The sequence below is a fragment of the Lycium barbarum genome, chromosome 3 (assembly GCF_019175385.1).
Source record: "Lycium barbarum isolate Lr01 chromosome 3, ASM1917538v2, whole genome shotgun sequence".
Classification (NCBI taxonomy): Eukaryota; Viridiplantae; Streptophyta; class Magnoliopsida; order Solanales; family Solanaceae; genus Lycium; species Lycium barbarum.
The window spans coordinates 148,060,902-148,079,022 of record NC_083339.1 but is presented as its reverse complement, the minus strand read 5'-3'; the positions used below and the strand labels follow the sequence as shown (position 1 = coordinate 148,079,022).

Below are 18,121 nucleotides of genomic sequence, written 5' to 3'. Positions count from 1 at the left end.
TTGTTTTCTTCTGAAAAATTAGGGAAGATTAGCGTGAGTTTTTTCGTTATTCCTGATTTCCTTCACTTGAATTTTCCACTAATTAACTTCTGTTTGCTGGTCTTAGAAAGTGATCATGTATAACTGTATAGAAAGTTGAGCATAGTATTTTGCTTTCTCAATTTACGCAACTACTTCAATTGTGTACTGAAATCCAAGTTGTTTGCTATTGCAGTTAATCATCTGACAGTGACCAGATGAATACGATCTACATCTAATGTAGATCAACAATGACAAATCAACTTGTAAAAATAATTAATTAATGAGCGCATATAGATCTCTTCCCCTAAGTTAATTTTTCTTTCCAAGTTGAGTGATGACGTTTAAACAGGACGAGGTAGACCTAAAATCCTGTGGAAGAACATGACTCGAAGGACCTACGATCTTCGGGATCCATGCAAATTTAGCAAAAGATAGGATGCGAGAGAAAAAAACGATCTATGTACGTGATACTTATTACTAGTAAATCTTAGACATGTTAGCACTTTTAGTGCAGGTCTACGGTTTGTACAAGTGGTTTAGCCTTTCAGGATTTATGCATCTATATCTCTATTTTATATTAAAAGCAAGAAACCCCTAACTTGAAAGCTAAATCACGACCGCCAGGCCATTTAATTAGAATGAAATCTCCAATGATTAACTTATGGACAAACACCTCCAACATCAACTGTTTCGGTCTATTTAAAACTAAGAATCATGTATGACACTGTTCCAGCAATCTTCTATATTCTCTGTTAGCCAAACAGATATGTCCTGTTACTTCTCCTTCTCCAATTTTTCTATCTTTTTACATTAGTTATCTTCTTCAAACAGTTTATGTGATTGTAATTTATGTTTGGATTTCTGGCATTTTCACTATTCGTTCCATCTATTTCACTCTATATTTAGACATGTTAGCACTTTTAGCACCAGTTAAATGTTTTCTCTTAATTTAATAGTTCTGTTTTTTTGAAAGAACCAACGACAACTCCGTATTGGTTTCCAGTCTCGCCACGTACGACGCCTTCTCAAGCCTTTAGTTCTTTTAGCCCTTCGTAGCAAATAATAATAATGATCAATAGCTTTTTTACAAATATAAAGATTCGTCCGAAATTCATCATCTTGCGCTTACTGTTCAATGAGGTTGGAGATAGTTTTGTCCAGTTTGTTTGTCGTCAAGATGTGGTCGGATTGTTCTCCTCTGCTTCAGCATGAAAATTTTCTTCCAATAATGAGAAAACCATAATGGAAGATTCACTGCTAAGACATAGGACCCAAAGTCCTGCTTTTTCTTGTCAGGAAGACACCCAAAAATGGGTTTACGTGATCCGGAGTTACCATGCTAGCCATTAAAATCAGAAATTTTATAAAGGAACATCATAAGGAACAAACCAACGGTAATCAGGTGACAAAGTATTAACTTAGATTCACAAATTTAATCGACAATATGAGTAGCAAACAACAAAATGCCTAGAACAAAGAAGCATATGAAAGTTAGGGATTTTTAAATATATACTCAGGGCGACTCTTAAAAAGAAAATCTTAGAACGATTACGGAGAGCGTATCTAAGTTAAATTTTAAAATGTACCTGAATTTGAGATACTATAGACTACATCCGTGGGAAAACAAAGCCGAGGAGAAGGGTGAACAGGCATGAACTTTACTATTATAGTAGTTAAATAGGGATCTTCGGATCAATTAGTCAAGTGTTTTTTCGATCACTTATTAGTCTGTCAAACAAGCTGTATAAGTTTTGGGACAAGGTGATAAAGCTCAAAATAATGAAGGTGGTGCCACCACCTAGAAATGACTGGGCGTCATATAGACGTACGATTTTGTTATATATCTTAGTGTCGCAGCTATTAGGCTTCTTTTTCCTATGAAATATTTGTAACCACAAAAAACACAAGCATGACTTTGGATGATATCACTGGGAGGACAGATTAGCAAGAGTCGGATTATTTTAAAATAAAATAAAATTTGGAACTAATGTAAATAATTCTGAAATGTTATCTGCTTTATTATGACATACACGTTTTGTATTCACTACAAACCACTTCGATACAAAGAAAAAGACATAAGATAGAAGTTGGATAACCAGACAAAAAAAAAAAAAACATCGTAAGATTTAGAGAACCATTGAAACATAGAAAAAGTCTATCTTGATGGAACCACAGTAGTGTTGAATCAAGCAGAGTAAAGATTTGCTGGAAGTCTTGGCTCAATTACAGCAGCAAGTGGAAACTTTTTTGGCGTGGAGAGCCCAAAAATCTCATCCATGTTGAGGTCCTCAGGGCTCATATTATCAGGCAATGACCACTGAAATCCATGTAGAAGATTAGCTAAGCTAGCTTGAATCACCTTAAGCCCCAAGCTATAGCCCGGGCACATCCTTCTTCCAGCTCCAAATGGCAAAAGCTCAAAATCGTGTCCTTTGACATCGATGGACTTCTCTAGGAATCTCTCAGGTTTGAACTCCTCAGGCTCGTCCCACAATGTAGGGTCTCTTCCGATGGTCCACACGCTCACGAGGACCCTGGTCCCTTTCTGAACGTCATAGCCAGCTACCTTGCAGTCTTCTCGACACTCACGTGGCACCAGCATTGGTGCCACGGGGTGCAATCGCATAGTCTCTTTGACAATTGCCTCAATGTAAGGAAGATTTGTAATGTCCTTTTCTTGTACCCATCTATTCCGACCAATTACACGATCCAATTCTTCAGTAGCCTTATTGAAAATATCTGGCTGCTTTAGTAGCTCTGAAATTGCCCACTCCACGGTCACTGCTGAACTCTCAGTTCCACCGGCCAACAAATCCTGATTGTGCAATACACAATTTACTCAGCTATAACCAAGCATAAAAAACGAATACGAATAATCTGACCAGTCTAACTAACTATGATCTTCGTCACTAATCTATTCCTAAATATCTTGCAGCTAACAATTATTTTTGATAATCTATCGCTAAACAGGATTAGCCATGAATTTTGTCGCTGATTCCTGTTTTTGTTTTTATAGTGTCTTTCTATTTTCTAAAACTTGTAATTTATCTGCGGTTGGATTCACTCATTTTGTTCGTTCTACTCTGATAGAAAGTGGATCTGATATCATTTTCAGTAACATTATCATTGGCAGTTCAATTATTACGAGTAGATTCTCTTTCCCGTTGAAACATGATAACTAAATTTTGGGGCCAACAAAAAGTTCAACAATATCTTGTCAATGTACATACCAATCAAGTTGGAATTCATAATTATACTGTCACCCCGAGTGGAGCAGAGCAATTGGGATCTAGTGCGCGGTTAATGAAAATTACTCATAACTATATAGCCTTTTATGTTTTTCATTCTACTAACCGTTACTTCTATTATTTTCTTGAGTTTAAGTTATATACATCGTCAGTAAAGAGTGAAGCGGATACCTGAGTGAATGCTTTGACTCCATGTCTTTCCAGCTTAATCTCCAGAGTTGGATCATCAGCAAGCTGCAATAAAACGTCCACCATGTCTTTAGCAACATAATTTTCCACTTTGTTCCTCCTCGCGTTATGCTCATCAAGTACATGCTCCAGAAACTTGTCGAATTTCTTGCTCACAACTTTCATCCTCTTAACGTAACCTTGCAAGTCCATGAAATCAATCCAGGGGATTGAATCTCCAATATTAAGGACACCGTTTAGCAAAAACAACTCGTCTAACATCTTCTTAAATTCCTCAGGATCCACGATCGAGTTTTCGGACTCGTCCAAGTAACTCTTCCCTAGTACCATCCTGCTAATAACATTTAAACTCAGCGTCGTCAAATGATCTTTCAGCATAATCGGTTTCCCTGATAATTTGTTTAAATTATGGAGAAGAGAATGGAGTTCCTCTGCCCGAATATACTCATATGAATCGAGCCTTTTAGCACTGAACAACTCCATCAGGCACATTCTACGTGCCTGACGCCAATAGGATCCGTACGGGGACCATGTGATATCAGAATAGTTATAGGTGGTGTATTTTCCTGCAGCCGTTTTAGGCCGGCCTACAAAGTTGATATCCATGGATTTGAGGAAAATTTTGGCCATTTCAACGGAGGAGCCTACTACGACTGGGAATGCCCCGAATTGGAGATGCATAATGGGCCCGTATTTCATGGAGAGTTCGTGGATGGCGCGGTGAGGAAGGTCGCCCATGAGGTTTAGGTTTCCCATGATCGGCCATGGTTTTGGGCCTGGAGGTAAGTTGAGTTTCTTCTGGCGAAGAAATTTGGTAAGGAGTGAAAGAAAGAGAGTACCGAGAAATACTGCTGCATATGCAGCCCAGCTTGTACCTTCCATGGAGTTGTTGGTACTTTATGACTCAGAGTGAATGAAGATGACTGATAGTGATTGTAATTGTTTCAATGGTGGAGTTTATGGTTCCAGTGATGGGCTGGATTTATAGTGTTGGAGAGAAACTTTAATAGTGCTAGTACAGTAATGAATAATTTAATAAGTCAATAGATATTGATTATTTTATAATATTATTTTTGCTTACTTTATAATCTGTGATCGTCATTTGCTGTTATTCTAATGGAGAGAGTGGGACTTCTGTAGAAAAAGTCCAATAATTTCCTGGAAACTTTGGTTCGGTTGCCTCTGCTCTTCCAAGAAATTATTTCTCACTTCCTTGGGTGATAGATTAATATTATACGGTACCTCAGAAAAGAAAAGGTAAGAAAATATTTTGAGATGGACGTTGGCCTGATCTGGTTCAAGTAAATGATTAACAAGGGAAGGCAATATTATCCTAGTGGTTGCTTAATGGGCAAAAAACATAATTGTACATGAGTATATTTACAGAACACCACGATATTTTTCAGTTTACAAAATATATCAATAGACTTGTTACAAAATATATACGAATTAGGTAAATTAAAAAGAAGGAAATAAAACACATTCTTTAAGGTAAGGAAATCGTTTTACTTATTTTATCCACTTTTCTCTCTCCATTCAAAATTTAGAGATATATTTACCTAATTTTTTCCAATTTTTGCTTCCTTATTTCATCCACTTTTCTCTCTCCATTCAAAATTAAGAGATATTGTTACCTAATTTTCTCCAACTTTTACTTAAAAAGTCCATTATAATCGGTAATTTTTATGTACAAAGTTCATACACCAAAAAACATATATGTATAATTTTCGTATGCAATATGTATAACTGTATAGATTCTTATAATTTTTATATATGAAATATGTATAAAAATTATATGAGTATTTTGATTATTATAAAGTACATATAAATTGTATAAAATCTAATCAAAGTATGTATAAATTTTGAGAAAACTATGTATAATAAACTTGTAATTGATACAAATCAGATTCCATACAAAGTTCATACACCAGAAAATAAATATATATTAATTTTTGTATGCAATTTGTATAAATGTATAAATTCGTTATAATTTCTACATATGAAATATGTATAAAAGTTGTATGTATATTGTGATTATGATAAAGTACATATAAAATGTATAAAATCTTATCAGAGCATGTATAGATTATGAGAAAGTATATATGTATAATAAGTTTTCTGATTGATACAAACCAAATTCCATCCACATTTCATGCACATATCAGTTTTCAATAATTTTAAGACTAATTGATATCGAATTTGTTCGCATTTCATACACATTATGCCGTATATATATAAAAAATAGCATATAGCAGACTCCATACACATTTCATACATATATTAGTTTTCAACATATAAAACTACAGTTTATATAATTTATACATATTTTCAAACCACACAATGATCATATATATATATATATCTCAAAACGATACAAATCAATTTTTATATACGATTAATACACAAGTTAGTAATAAAAAAATACTTTATAATATTGGTTTGAAAATTTATATTAGGAGAGAAGATGAACTTTAGGTATGAAAATGTTGTCTATCATAGAGGGAGAGAGAGAGAGAGAGAGAGAAATATTTTTAAAAAGAAGAAGAAGCTGAATGGTAACTATCCTAGAATTAAGTCCACATTTAAAATCAGATTTTCTTCTTTAAAAAAAGCCTAAAATCGTGGGTATCCTATTAAGCCTAAATCTGATATACTTTCTAATTTTGTTGGTATGTTTTGTAAATAAGGAAAAGTATCCTTATATTTCTAATATGTGTTAACAAATACAGTACCAGAAGGTCAAGTTTTTCAAGTTTGGCACATGATGCAGCTTCCGCTAAATTTTGTAAAGGCTTGACACGAAGTTTACCTAGACTTTGACTCTTGACTCTTGACTCTTGATCTTAATTTGGAATGGTGATGTTAAAATTGTAGGAAATCAATTTCTTTATTAATTATGATGTTAAGTCATCAATATATACATAAGACTTGCCTTATTCTAGGAGATATTCTAGCTGTACATAATATTCTAGGAAATAGATATTCTAGCTATACATAATATTCTAGGAAATAGATATTCTAGCTGTACATAATATTCTAGGAAATATTCTAACTGTACATAGTAATGACTAATTACAACGGTTATCACACCCCCGCAGTCGAAGCGGGAGGTGGACGAACGCTTAGACTGTCCTGAAAGTCATCAAACAGTACGCGCGGAAGCCCTTTTGTAAAAATGTGTGCAATCTGATATCGGGACGGAACATGAAGGACACGAACCTCGCCACAGGCAACTTTTTCGCGAACAAAGTGTATGTCCATTTCAATGTGTTTAGTGCGCTGATGTTGTACCGGGTTGCCTGATAAGTATATCGCACTCACATTGTCACAATAAACAAGTGTCGCCTTTTGGATCGGGAAATGTAGCTCAAGGAGTAAAATTCCTGATCCAGCAGGATTCAGAGACAACGTAAGCAACTCCCCTGTATTCGGCCTCGGCACTAGAACGAGAGAGTGTAGGCTGACGTTTTGAGGACCAGGAAATCAAGTTGTCACCGAGAAAGACACAATAGCCAGAGGTGGAGCGTCTGGTATCCGGGCAGCCACCCCAATATGCATCTGTATAGGAGACTAAGCTGTTGACAGTAGACTTGTAGAGATGCAAACCAAAATCGATAGACCCCGGAATGTAGCGCAGAATACGCTTAAGAGCAGCCATGTGTTCATTACAAGGGTCATGCATGTGGAGACACACCTGTTGGACGGCATAGGAGATATCTGGTCTAGTGAATGTAAGGTACTGCAAAGCCCCAGCAAGCTGACGATACTTAGTCGGATCATCAAATGGTGCATCGTTGGAGGCACTTAGCTTCGGCTTCGTGTCAACAGGTGTAGGAGACGGGCTACAGTGTGACATACCTGCCCGTTCCAGGATTTCTTCGGCATACTGCTTCTGTGATAAAAATAAGCCATCTGCATTACGAGTAACAGCAACACCCAAGAAATAGCTCAGTGGACCAAGGTCTTTCATGGCAAACTCAGCACTCAAGAGTGCCATAATAGACTTACGGAGATCGTCTGAAGAGGCCGTAAGAATGATGTCATCGACATAAAGCAGTATATATGCAATATCAGAACCCCTGCGATAAATGAATAATGAGTGATCAGACTTGCTGTGTGAGAAGCTAATGGTGGCGACAAAATCAGCAAACCGCTGGTACCAAGCCCGAGGGGCTTGTTTTAGGCCGTAGAGAAACTTCTTCAATAGGCAGACATGATCAGGAAAATTGGGGTCCCGAAAACCTAATGGTTGATGCATATAAACAGTGTCAGAGAGAGTGCTATGAAGAAAAGCATTCTTGACATCGAGCTGGTGGATGGGCCAAGAATAAGATAATGCAATACTTAGCACAGTGCGAATGGATGCCGACTTGACCACCGGACTGAAGGTTTCCTCACAGTCAACACCCTTCTGCTAAGACCTGCCATCACCTACAAGACGGGCTTTATGCCTCTCAAAAGAACCATTAGATTTCTTTTTATGACGGAAAATTCACATTGACCGAATCACATTAACATTAGCAGGCGAGGAACTAACTCCCATGTCTTATTTTCAATTAGAGCATTAAATTCATCCATCATGGCATTCTTCCAATTTAAGTCACGAAGAGCACTTACGGGATTTTTGGGTAATGGAGAGATGGAGGTAGTGGTCTCGGTGTTAAGGTTGGAGGAATATTTCAAGTTGGGTTTGAAAATGCCAATTACGGGACCGGGTAGTCATGGGGTGTGGCTGCTGTGGGGAGGGGGCCGTAGGTGGTGGTGACGGGCTGGATGGCAGCGGTGCTGTCACACCCCATTTTAACCCGGAAGTTAAATCAGGGAGTAGGAGTATGACATATTGGTGATTCCTATTTATTTGTTTTAAGGAGTCGCCACCTAATTAATTTAACGGTGAATTAGGACACCAAGATGTTAACTAAGGCAAAGTTAAAACTGAACCTCAATTAATAGTCTGCTTAACCAGTATGATTCTAGGTAAGGGCTCTATATTATCCTAAAGGGAAGGGGTTAGGCATCCTTTAGAATCCGTTAACTTACGGTTATCCGACCAAACTTAGGTTAATTAATTTCAGATTAAATATAATGTTTAAATCTTAAGAAAGTAGGTTGTAAATGTTATTGAGGTTTTAAAGGAAAAAACATATTGATGCTATTTAAACTGACTTGAAAAAATGCATAGTAGTCCACTTAAAAATAAAACTTATAAATGTTATTAAGCTTAAAATAATAATTTTTATTGTAAAAATGAGACTGGCAAAATATAACGATTTGTATATAAATAGAAGCTTTTAAAAGAAAACCTAACCAATATGACATTATATCAGTATAATAGTGTAAGAAATCTAGACTTGTCTTAAAAATAGAATGCGAAGATGATGAGTTTCTTTCTCTTTTTTTACTGATTTTTTTAATTATGCTCAGCTAAAAATAGACGTGATTGATTCAAACTTGAAGAGTTATTTATAAAATATACTTGAGTTTATACTTGCGTATTAGTGACGTTTTAAAAATGTATATGATAATAAGAATAAAATATGATTCCCTTTACTTAAAATATATAGTCATGTTATTTTGCAAATCGATTTTTTTAAATAAAATAAATATTAGACATTGTAAATGGTTTTAACATGAAAAGAAAGGAGTGAAACTTATGAAATTAATTGTTAGCTCCTCTTAAGCTAACTACCCACTACTAAAACTAAACCCTACTAGTTTGCTAAGGTTCATCTAATTTAAGAAAAAACAAAATGTTAGTCATGCAATACAATTAAATGCTTAAAGGAATAAAACGGAGGAATAAATAAGATTGAATGGGTCTGGCCCATTTTCCAGGCCCAACTGCTGCGAACTATTCATGTTGTTGGGCTTTGGCCCGATAAATTTATATGTTGCTGCTACGAGCTGTTCCCGTTCATTGGGCTTTGGCCCAGGATTTTTATGCTTCTTATTTTGGCTGCGAACGGGACTGATGGAGGATGACCCGAGAAGATTGTGTTGGGTTTTAGCCCAACACCGAATGCGGAAGAAGAACGAGTCCCTCGGACTCGTATGCGATGGTCATGCAAAAAAAGGGAAAGAAAAAGGATTAGTATGCAATCAATAGATAAGGTTAAACATGTAGAATATGAACTCAGAACAGATCTAAACTTAATGAACAAATTAATAAAGGATTTAAGTAATAAATGCAAACATGCATAAATTATGTATTCCTATATCTATGCTAAGTGTATGTACTGCATAAAGTGGAATGGAAACTAACTGAACACAGGCCCAAAAAGACAGAAATCAGAAAAACAGACCCAAAATACAAGTTTATAAAGTAATAGGCCCGAATCTAGGATCAGACAAAGATAACAAACCCAATAAAAAGAAACATAAAAATAGGCCCAAAGCCCTGCCACAAAGTATGCAGGATAAGAAAAATCCCCAGTTCAACTTAATGATATACAAAATATACTCTCTTATACACAACGAGGTGTATATAGACTGTATATACCTTGTATATTGCATGTATACTACTGAAGCAAACAAAGGGCAGTCTTTTCACCAAACTTAGGCTAGTACCAGGTTATATATCAACTCATACTTGGGATGTTCTGAGTTCTATTGAGGCCTATACATGTTATATTGACATTCAATACGTAAATGCGCAAATTCCCGATTCTAAGTTAGGCAAAAAGGCAGTAATCAAAGGACATGGAAAAAAAGAAACTATATAAGAATACCAATAAGTTCGAACTCAGGGGACTTAATGGCGATAAGAATCTTCGAGCAAACACTGAAGTATTGTGGACATGGCAGAGATGGAGCAAAGTAGATAAACAAACCCATAACAGAGCATAATATTGATATAGTAAAAGAAGGACACCCGCATGCTTTTGACTCAACAAAAGGTTTATCTCATATGGCTACTAATGGGGAAACAGTCCTAATGATAAAATGTTCATCAATCTTAATCAACACATTTCATAGTTGTAACTGATTGCAGACAGGGTAAAAAATTCACCACAGAACCACATCAAACAAGATCACTGCGTAGAGAGTTCAATTTTAGACTCACACACATTGCAGATTCAACCGATTGAGACCAAAGCTAAACACACAGAGTAATAGCACAAGTTTGGACTCTTATACTAGTATACAGGGACTCAAACAGATCTGTAAACAAATGAACATTTAAACTAAGTAATTTAGCCTTAATGAAAGTCTCAACATAAGTAGGAAAGACAAAGTAGACATAAATCCCCTATGATGAAGTAACCACAGACTTAAAACTCATCTTTAGTTCCTCAAATCAAACACTTACTAATCCAGGCTATGATACAAGCTTCTCATTCAAACCAGATTTAAAGAAAAAGAAAGAAACAGTGCTTCTCCTAGGATCCTATAGAGTATTTAAAGCAACATATGAGTTAACAGAATAAGGAAGCATGAGCAAAGGTAGGGGAAGGCAACCTTGGACATACTAATTGATCTAAAGGGACCTAAGTGAGATCATAAACAGATCAGAAAATATACTCAATAAGAATAAGAAGAGGTTATTGAACCAAAAGGGTATGATTATACTAAAGAGATAAGCTATTAATCAGTAACTTACGTTTAATGACAGATTAAGACTAGACCAAACATTAAAAAAAAAACTCAAATCAGGCATCTCGCCCATATAGCAACATACATAATTTAAAAGAAGGTGTACTGCCAACCTATAATACATGCGAAGTCTAAACAGGGCAGATTTGTGATTTACAAAGCACCCACTGAATTCAAGAAGGATATTTTAGCATGCAGGCATATTCCAATCTACATTCTTTATATTAACAAGGCAAGATACCAATAGTTATAGCGAAATCATCTCTGCCAGTGGCTTAGAAAGGTTTGGACCTGTCCTCGAAATGGAAAGGGAAAGAAGGTAAGCATAGCTTATACAGAATCGCGAAGTTGAAAGGTGGTGATCATACTAAGACTAAAGTAAAAATCCTTTCCCTTGTTTCTTCTTTAAAGAAAAAAAACAAACAGGATTCATGACCATTCTCTTTGCTTTCCCGGAACAGATTTTAATACTTGAAACAGTTATATATTTTTTCACATTTTTTCATATTAATAAAAAAAAAAGTAGAAATTATATATATTCCTCATGTATCCTAACAAACAATGACCCCAAGAATTGTATTAACCAACACGTAAACTCTCTATATAACTGTTAATTCGGATTCAATCGCAACAAGATTAAACAGCTAACTCAACAATACTTCAAGTTAAGGTAAGCCATTATTAATCCTTAAATTACTCCCTTATGTGTAGAACCAGGAAAGCTGAAAAATGACTACTTGCGCAGCTTTACTTAAACAGCAAATATTTTGAACTTAAACACCTAATTTATAACTACGTTTCACATCCATATTTACCCAATCATATCAGAACCGAAGCTAAATCATTTTAACAGTTAGCCAACAAACCAACACACACATAACCTTCATCATACAACAAAGTGGTTTCGATACTTCACACTAATCAAACAACAACACACTAATCAAACAACATCGCAAACAAGTACTGAACACACTAATCATCCTTCAAAAAAAAACATAAATTAGGATTGAAACTAAGGGAAAGGGAACTAAGGATTACATATTAAAGCAGGAACTAAACTAAAACATAGCTAATCTCAAGAAGTCGAAAATAAACAGAACTGAAAGACAGTAAAACTAAAATGAGGAAGAAGATTACTTTTCCGGGTGCAGCGAAATAAGGCTTCGGATTTCCGATATACCCTCGAACACTACAAACCTCCGAATTTACGCGCACTCGGATTCGAAATAGTAAAAAGGGAATAAAATACGTAGTGTTTTTGAATCAATATCAAGGAAAATTATGAAAAGACTAATATTTTAGGGCGGCTGAAAACAGAACCTTTTCAAAGGGGTTCGAGGAGGCTAAAGACTCTTTTTTTTTTTTTTTTTAAAAAAGGATTTTAGCCACTGGAAAAAAACTTCTTATTTTTTAGGGGATTTCGGGTTCAAGATCTCTTCCAAGGGATTTCTCCTTCCCTCAAAATCCCCCCTAAAACGTTTCCCCTCACCACTATTTATAGGTTTTTTTTTTGTATGTGTAGAAGAAAGAGAGAGAGGGAGTGGGGAGAGTGAGGAGCGGGGTGGTGAGGACGAAGAAGATGATGATGAAGAAGAGGCGCGGGTGGTGGTGGGGAAAAGGGAAGAGGAGCGGCGGTGGTGGGGTTAGGTGCGGCGTGGTGGGGTGACGATGAAAAGGAAGCGGCGGTGGTGGGGAGAAGAGAAAGGAAGGAGCGGCGCTGAAGGGAAAGAAAGGGAAAGAAAAGAAAAGGGGGGGGGGGGGGGTTTAGGTTTAGGAAGGGAATGGGCCGTTCGGGTCGGATCCGAAATTTGTGGGCTGGGTCAATTTCTTTTGGACTGGTATTAAATGAATGGGCTAGATTTTATTTTAAGTGATAATGGGCTAGTCCGAAAATAATGTTGTTGATTGGGCTTTGACTTGGGTTGGGATGAATTAATAATGGGCTGGTAAATTAAAAATGTGGACTGATTTTGTGAATTGATCCGAAAATAGTATGAGTTGGTTGGGCTACTACATTTTAAATAAAAGACTTATTTAAATAACTTGTGTTAAAATATTACTCGATATAAGACATGCAATCATTAATGCTCAGATAAAAAATGGCGTTGTAATAGCCGTGCAATAATATTTCGAAAATCTCCAGTAAAATAAATACTGTTATTTAATTATGCAAAGATAAATGCGATGCGTGTGCGTAAGCTGGTAAAATGTGCTGAAATGATAAAGATGTGAATAATAATAATAATAGTAATAATAATAATAATAATAATAATAATAATAATAATAATAATGGCTAGTAACTGTATAGAATAATGAAATGCCGATATTGATAAAAGGCTAATAATTATAGTAAAAAATAAATATATATATTTTAATTTTTCTAAAAATATTAAAAGCGTAAATAGGTATTTTGGAGGAGAGGCGGGAAAAAATTGGGTGTCAACAACTTGTCCCTCTTTGCCCGGTAATGATGAAAAGAGTTGTCGGGCAAAGACGTTGACTCAATAGCCTATTTTGTCCCGGCTAAAGGAAACTTGAGAAGTATATGACCGAACTCCGGTCTCTGAGTTGCCTACATATCTCGGGCTGCACGAGAATCAGGTCGAGTGTAGTTCTGGAACAATTACGACACCTGAACCCGATTAGCGCGAATCTTGCAAAATATTGTCACAGTGTTGAATTATGATAACACTGGGTATTATGATAGAGACTTGAGAATTCAATTGCTGGAATGCAAAAGAATACTTGTGATTAGAGACGAGTGTTCGAGGTAGATCCTTGACCCGTGTCGGGAAGTCTGATTATCCTTCCCGACAAATTGCCCCAGTTCGCTGCCGAAGAAATAGTTCCACGAGTTGATGTGTGATGCCAACTTCGATATTGTCAAAAGCCACCAGCTAAAAACAATTGTTAGCAACAAAGAAATATATGTGTAAATAAGACAGGGTTTGAGAAGTTTACACTTGTAACCCCCTGTTTCGAAAGTTGAATCCACAACATACCCGCATTCGGAGGTGGGTGCCTGAACTGAAATATAAAATACCCGCATTCGGAGGTGGGCGCCTGAACTGAAATATAAAATACCCGCATTCGGAGGTGGGCGCCTGAATTGAAATATAAAATACCCGCATTCGGAGGTGGGCGCCTGAACTGAAATATAAAATACCCGCATTCAGAGGTGGGTGCCTGAACTGAAATATAAAATACCCGCATTCGGAGGTGGGTGCCTGAACTGAAATATAGAATACCCGCATTCGGAGGTGGGTGCCTGAACTGAAATATAGAATACCCGCATTCGGAGGTGGGTGCCTGAACTGAAATTTGAATCCCCGTCCATTTCCACGGTGCAAGAGAATAAATCCACCTCCACTTTCACACACTTTAAAAATAAATCCACTTCCACGTCCACAATGTTCAATATGGATCCACATTTCTTTCCACGATATAAATCTACTTCTACTTCCACGTCCACATCCACAATGTAAATGTAAATCCACGTCCACTTAAAAAAATAGTATTGTAGAAAGGTATCCACATTTATATCCACACCCGTGTCCCGTTTGTGAGGGAAGTTAAATCCGTAATTATCCCCACAATTTAATATACGACGCAAGATTTCAATCTCGTTATCTTATTAAAATACCACATTCTAAAAGAACATGTTAGCGATTTGAAATAAATAAATATGTACAAAGTGATGACAAAGTTGAGGAATTCAAACCAATAACAGGTGTCCAATGTCAGTATCCACTTTGAAGAAGGTTAAATCCACGATTATGTGCACTGTTGACACCCAATTTTGTCCCGTCTCTCTGCCAAAATACCTATTTTTAAGCTTCTAATATTTTTGGAAAAAAAATAAAAAATATATATTATGTTTACTATAATTATTAGCCTCTTATCAATACCGCCATTGTATCATTCTATCAATCATTATTATTTACCGTATTTTATTATTATTATTATTATTATTATTATTATTATTCACAATTTTTATCATTTCGGCATTTTACCAGCTTACGCGCACGCATCGCATTTATCTTTGCATAATTAAATAAAAAGTATTTATTTTAGTGCGGATTTTCGAAGAAAAAATAATATATATTATTACACGGCTATCATAACACCATATGATCTTATTACCCGAGTCTAATAATCACACATTTTTTGGTATTAAGTAATATTTTGTCACCTTCGGTATATTCATTAATTAAATGAGTCTTTTATTTAAATTTAGAAGCCAAACTATTTCTTGCACTCGGTCCGTATTTTTGACTTACCGGGCTCCAAATCAAATCCCGATTGACTCCTAATATTTTTTTGGACTAGTCCATATCTCTTATCTCAATTTTTAGAATAATTCGTGTTTTAATTTATTAGCCTATTGTTTTAATACCCAGTCTAAAATTGACCCGGTCCACTCGTGGACCGGGTCCGATCCATTTTGTCATTTGAATAAGGGAACCCTTTTAGGGTTCCCCTTCATTTGCCCCACTTTCTTCCGCCGCTCCCTCCTCACCTCCTCTCCTCGTCTCCCTCCCCATTTTCATCGTCATCTCCACCATCGCACCTCTTCTCTCCTCCCATCTCCGCCATCTCCATCTATCTCTCCGTCGCCTCCATCACCTACACCCATACCTCCTCTGTTCCCCACGTTACCCCTGACACCCCACGTTACCTCCATTATTCCTACACCCACTGCTCACCTGCCATCTCCCACGCTCACCTCCACTCTTCACTGCCGTTCCACTTCATTGTGTCGCCTCCACCATACCTCTGACACTCCCACACCTTCTTGTTCCCCACGCTCCTCTTCTCCCTCGATTCCCTTTATCATTTTCTTTTCAACCCAAAAACCCTATAAAATGGGGTTGAATAGTCTCAGATCAGGGGGGGATTTTTCGGGTTCATGAAATGACCCTCAGGAAACGGAGAAAAATTGGAACTAAGTAGGAGTCGCACAAAATCCCTTTAAAAGTTAAGTCCGTTAGCCGCCTATAATCCCCTAAAATACGAGTTCGATTAACAGTTTTTATCTTGTTTTGTTATCAAGTCAAAATATCAAATCAATCTTGTTTTCTGTCGATTACTGTGGTGTTTCTGCGAATCCGAACATCGCGAGCTCGAATTTGGTAGTGTTCGAGTGTAGATCGAAGACTCGAAGCCTCACTTCGCTGCACCCGAAGCAGGTAATTCTCCACCCCTTCTTTTATTATGTATTTTGCATTAGTTGGTTGCCTTGTTTATTCTGGTTTAATATTCCGTGATTTCAGGCATGCTAGTTTTAGTTAAGTTGATTTAGTTTGACAGATAAGCCTGCTTCTGTGTTGGTTTGTTTGTGCGATTAAGCATGTTTGAGTATGGTAATGCAGTCTAGTGTGTTTAAGTATGTGAGCTGCTTTTCCTTTAGTGGATTTCAGTTTTAACGGTTTAACGTGTGGTCGTGTGTTTATATGCTAAGTTCGATTCATGTTTAGTTAGACACGCTTCCGCATCAGTTGTTTTACTTTATGCTGTTAAGCCATGTTCTGTGCAGTTTAGTCGACTGCTTTCGTGTGTTGTTGTTCATACTGTTTATGCTATATGTTTATTCCTGCGTTAGAGTAAGCTTGATTAGGATAATTATGTTTATTTTGGTCAGAGTCACAGTAATAGGCGTTATCGGGATTAAGTTATGTTACTTGTTTAGTTGTAATTATAGTAGTAAGCATGATTAGTGGTTAAATGCTTGTATGCCTATGTTGCTTGGCTAAGATTTATTGTTTAGATGCTCATATAATGAGCATGATTGGGGTAAAGACATGCCAATACGATTGTGTTGTTTGATTAAAATCATAAGAAATGTTATTAATAAGCTTGACTATGAGTCCTTAGAATGTTATTTAATCCAATGTTTTCACTAAATGTCCATTTAAGTGGCCTATCCGCTGATTAATTGGACTATGTTTGGTTTAAAGCACTTGCTAGTTTCCATAAGCATGTCTGATCTCCAGATGACAATGTTCGAACGTGTTTAGATGTGCTGTGGGATTGGCCCTCTATTAATATAGTTGGTAACTCAAAAGCGATGTTTATCTTAGAGTGTTCGAGTCCTGCTCCTTTACTCAAAAAATGAATGCTCATATGCTGAACTTAAAAAACAGAGGACTAGTTTTGATTCGGTCTGTTTAGTATGGGTCTGTTCCAGAATTGTGTATGCTCACGGAAGCGAATGTGAATGATGTTTTACTTCTGTTTGGAACTATAAGTTGTTGCTTGTTCTCGGGTCATGGTGTCTCCTTTGGTTGTCTAATTTGAAGGCAGCATGCTGATTACAATATAAGTTGTTTTGTTGGCATTGCGGCTGAGTAATTTAGTCTCTGCTGAAATCTCAACTAGCCTCGACATGCTTACTGCTTAAGAATGCTGAAATAAAAAATGAGGATGTAGAGCTAGAGTATGTCTGTCCATTCAACTAGCCCCCTTATTTTAAGAGATAAAGAAAATCTGTTATAGGCGTTGTTGCCTTCCTAATTGTTAATACTAAGTCTTCAAGTTGGCATCAAAGTTCTGTGGTTCGGTATTCCAAAGTCGCAGAGTGTGTATAAAAGGATTATTAAATGAAACTTGTAGCATCTGTGAATCTATTCTGGGAAATTTACGACACATGTTGAGGTTCTATTTTGGTCAAATTTGATGAATACATGCTGCGTGAACCCCCTCGGAACCTGTTCAATTCTTGAAGGAGTTGCTGTGCTTAAATGTAGAAGTCCATTGTGTTGGTTAAGTTACATATCAGTTAGTTCCTATCTATATTTGTAAGAGGTCTTTAATAGTTAATTTCTTCTTAGCAGATATATTTTAACTCCACGCTTTTGAATTGCCAAATTGTTTTGAATAACATTCGAATATGTATCTGTGTTTAATGGAGCCTATTGTATCATGCTTTGTGTTTTTTTTTTACTGTGATACCATGACTCATATTCTATTAATAAAACTAGCTGTACGATGCATCTTTATCAACTCAATGACTCATATTTCCACTATTCCTTTATGTTCTAGAGATTATATTTGTAGCTTTAATTTAGTTG

At 36.4% G+C, this 18,121-nt stretch overlaps 2 protein-coding genes across 2 annotated transcripts; both read right to left on the bottom strand.

Annotated features, from left to right (window-relative positions):
- Positions 1 to 2,015: 2,015 nt before the first annotated feature.
- On the bottom strand, positions 2,016 to 4,597 carry LOC132633530 (trimethyltridecatetraene synthase-like). Its single transcript, XM_060350014.1, has 2 exons — positions 3,441 to 4,597; positions 2,016 to 2,836 (listed from the first exon to the last, which is right to left on the bottom strand). The coding sequence occupies exons 1-2, from the start codon at positions 4,338 to 4,340 to the stop codon at positions 2,207 to 2,209; spliced, it is 1,530 nt and encodes a 509-aa protein (XP_060205997.1). The 5' UTR covers positions 4,341 to 4,597; the 3' UTR covers positions 2,016 to 2,206.
- A 2,228-nt stretch (positions 4,598 to 6,825) lies between these two features.
- On the bottom strand, positions 6,826 to 15,735 carry LOC132631543 (uncharacterized mitochondrial protein AtMg00810-like). Its single transcript, XM_060347113.1, has 2 exons — positions 15,622 to 15,735; positions 6,826 to 7,767 (listed from the first exon to the last, which is right to left on the bottom strand). The coding sequence occupies exons 1-2, from the start codon at positions 15,733 to 15,735 to the stop codon at positions 6,826 to 6,828; spliced, it is 1,056 nt and encodes a 351-aa protein (XP_060203096.1).
- Positions 15,736 to 18,121: the final 2,386 nt, after the last annotated feature.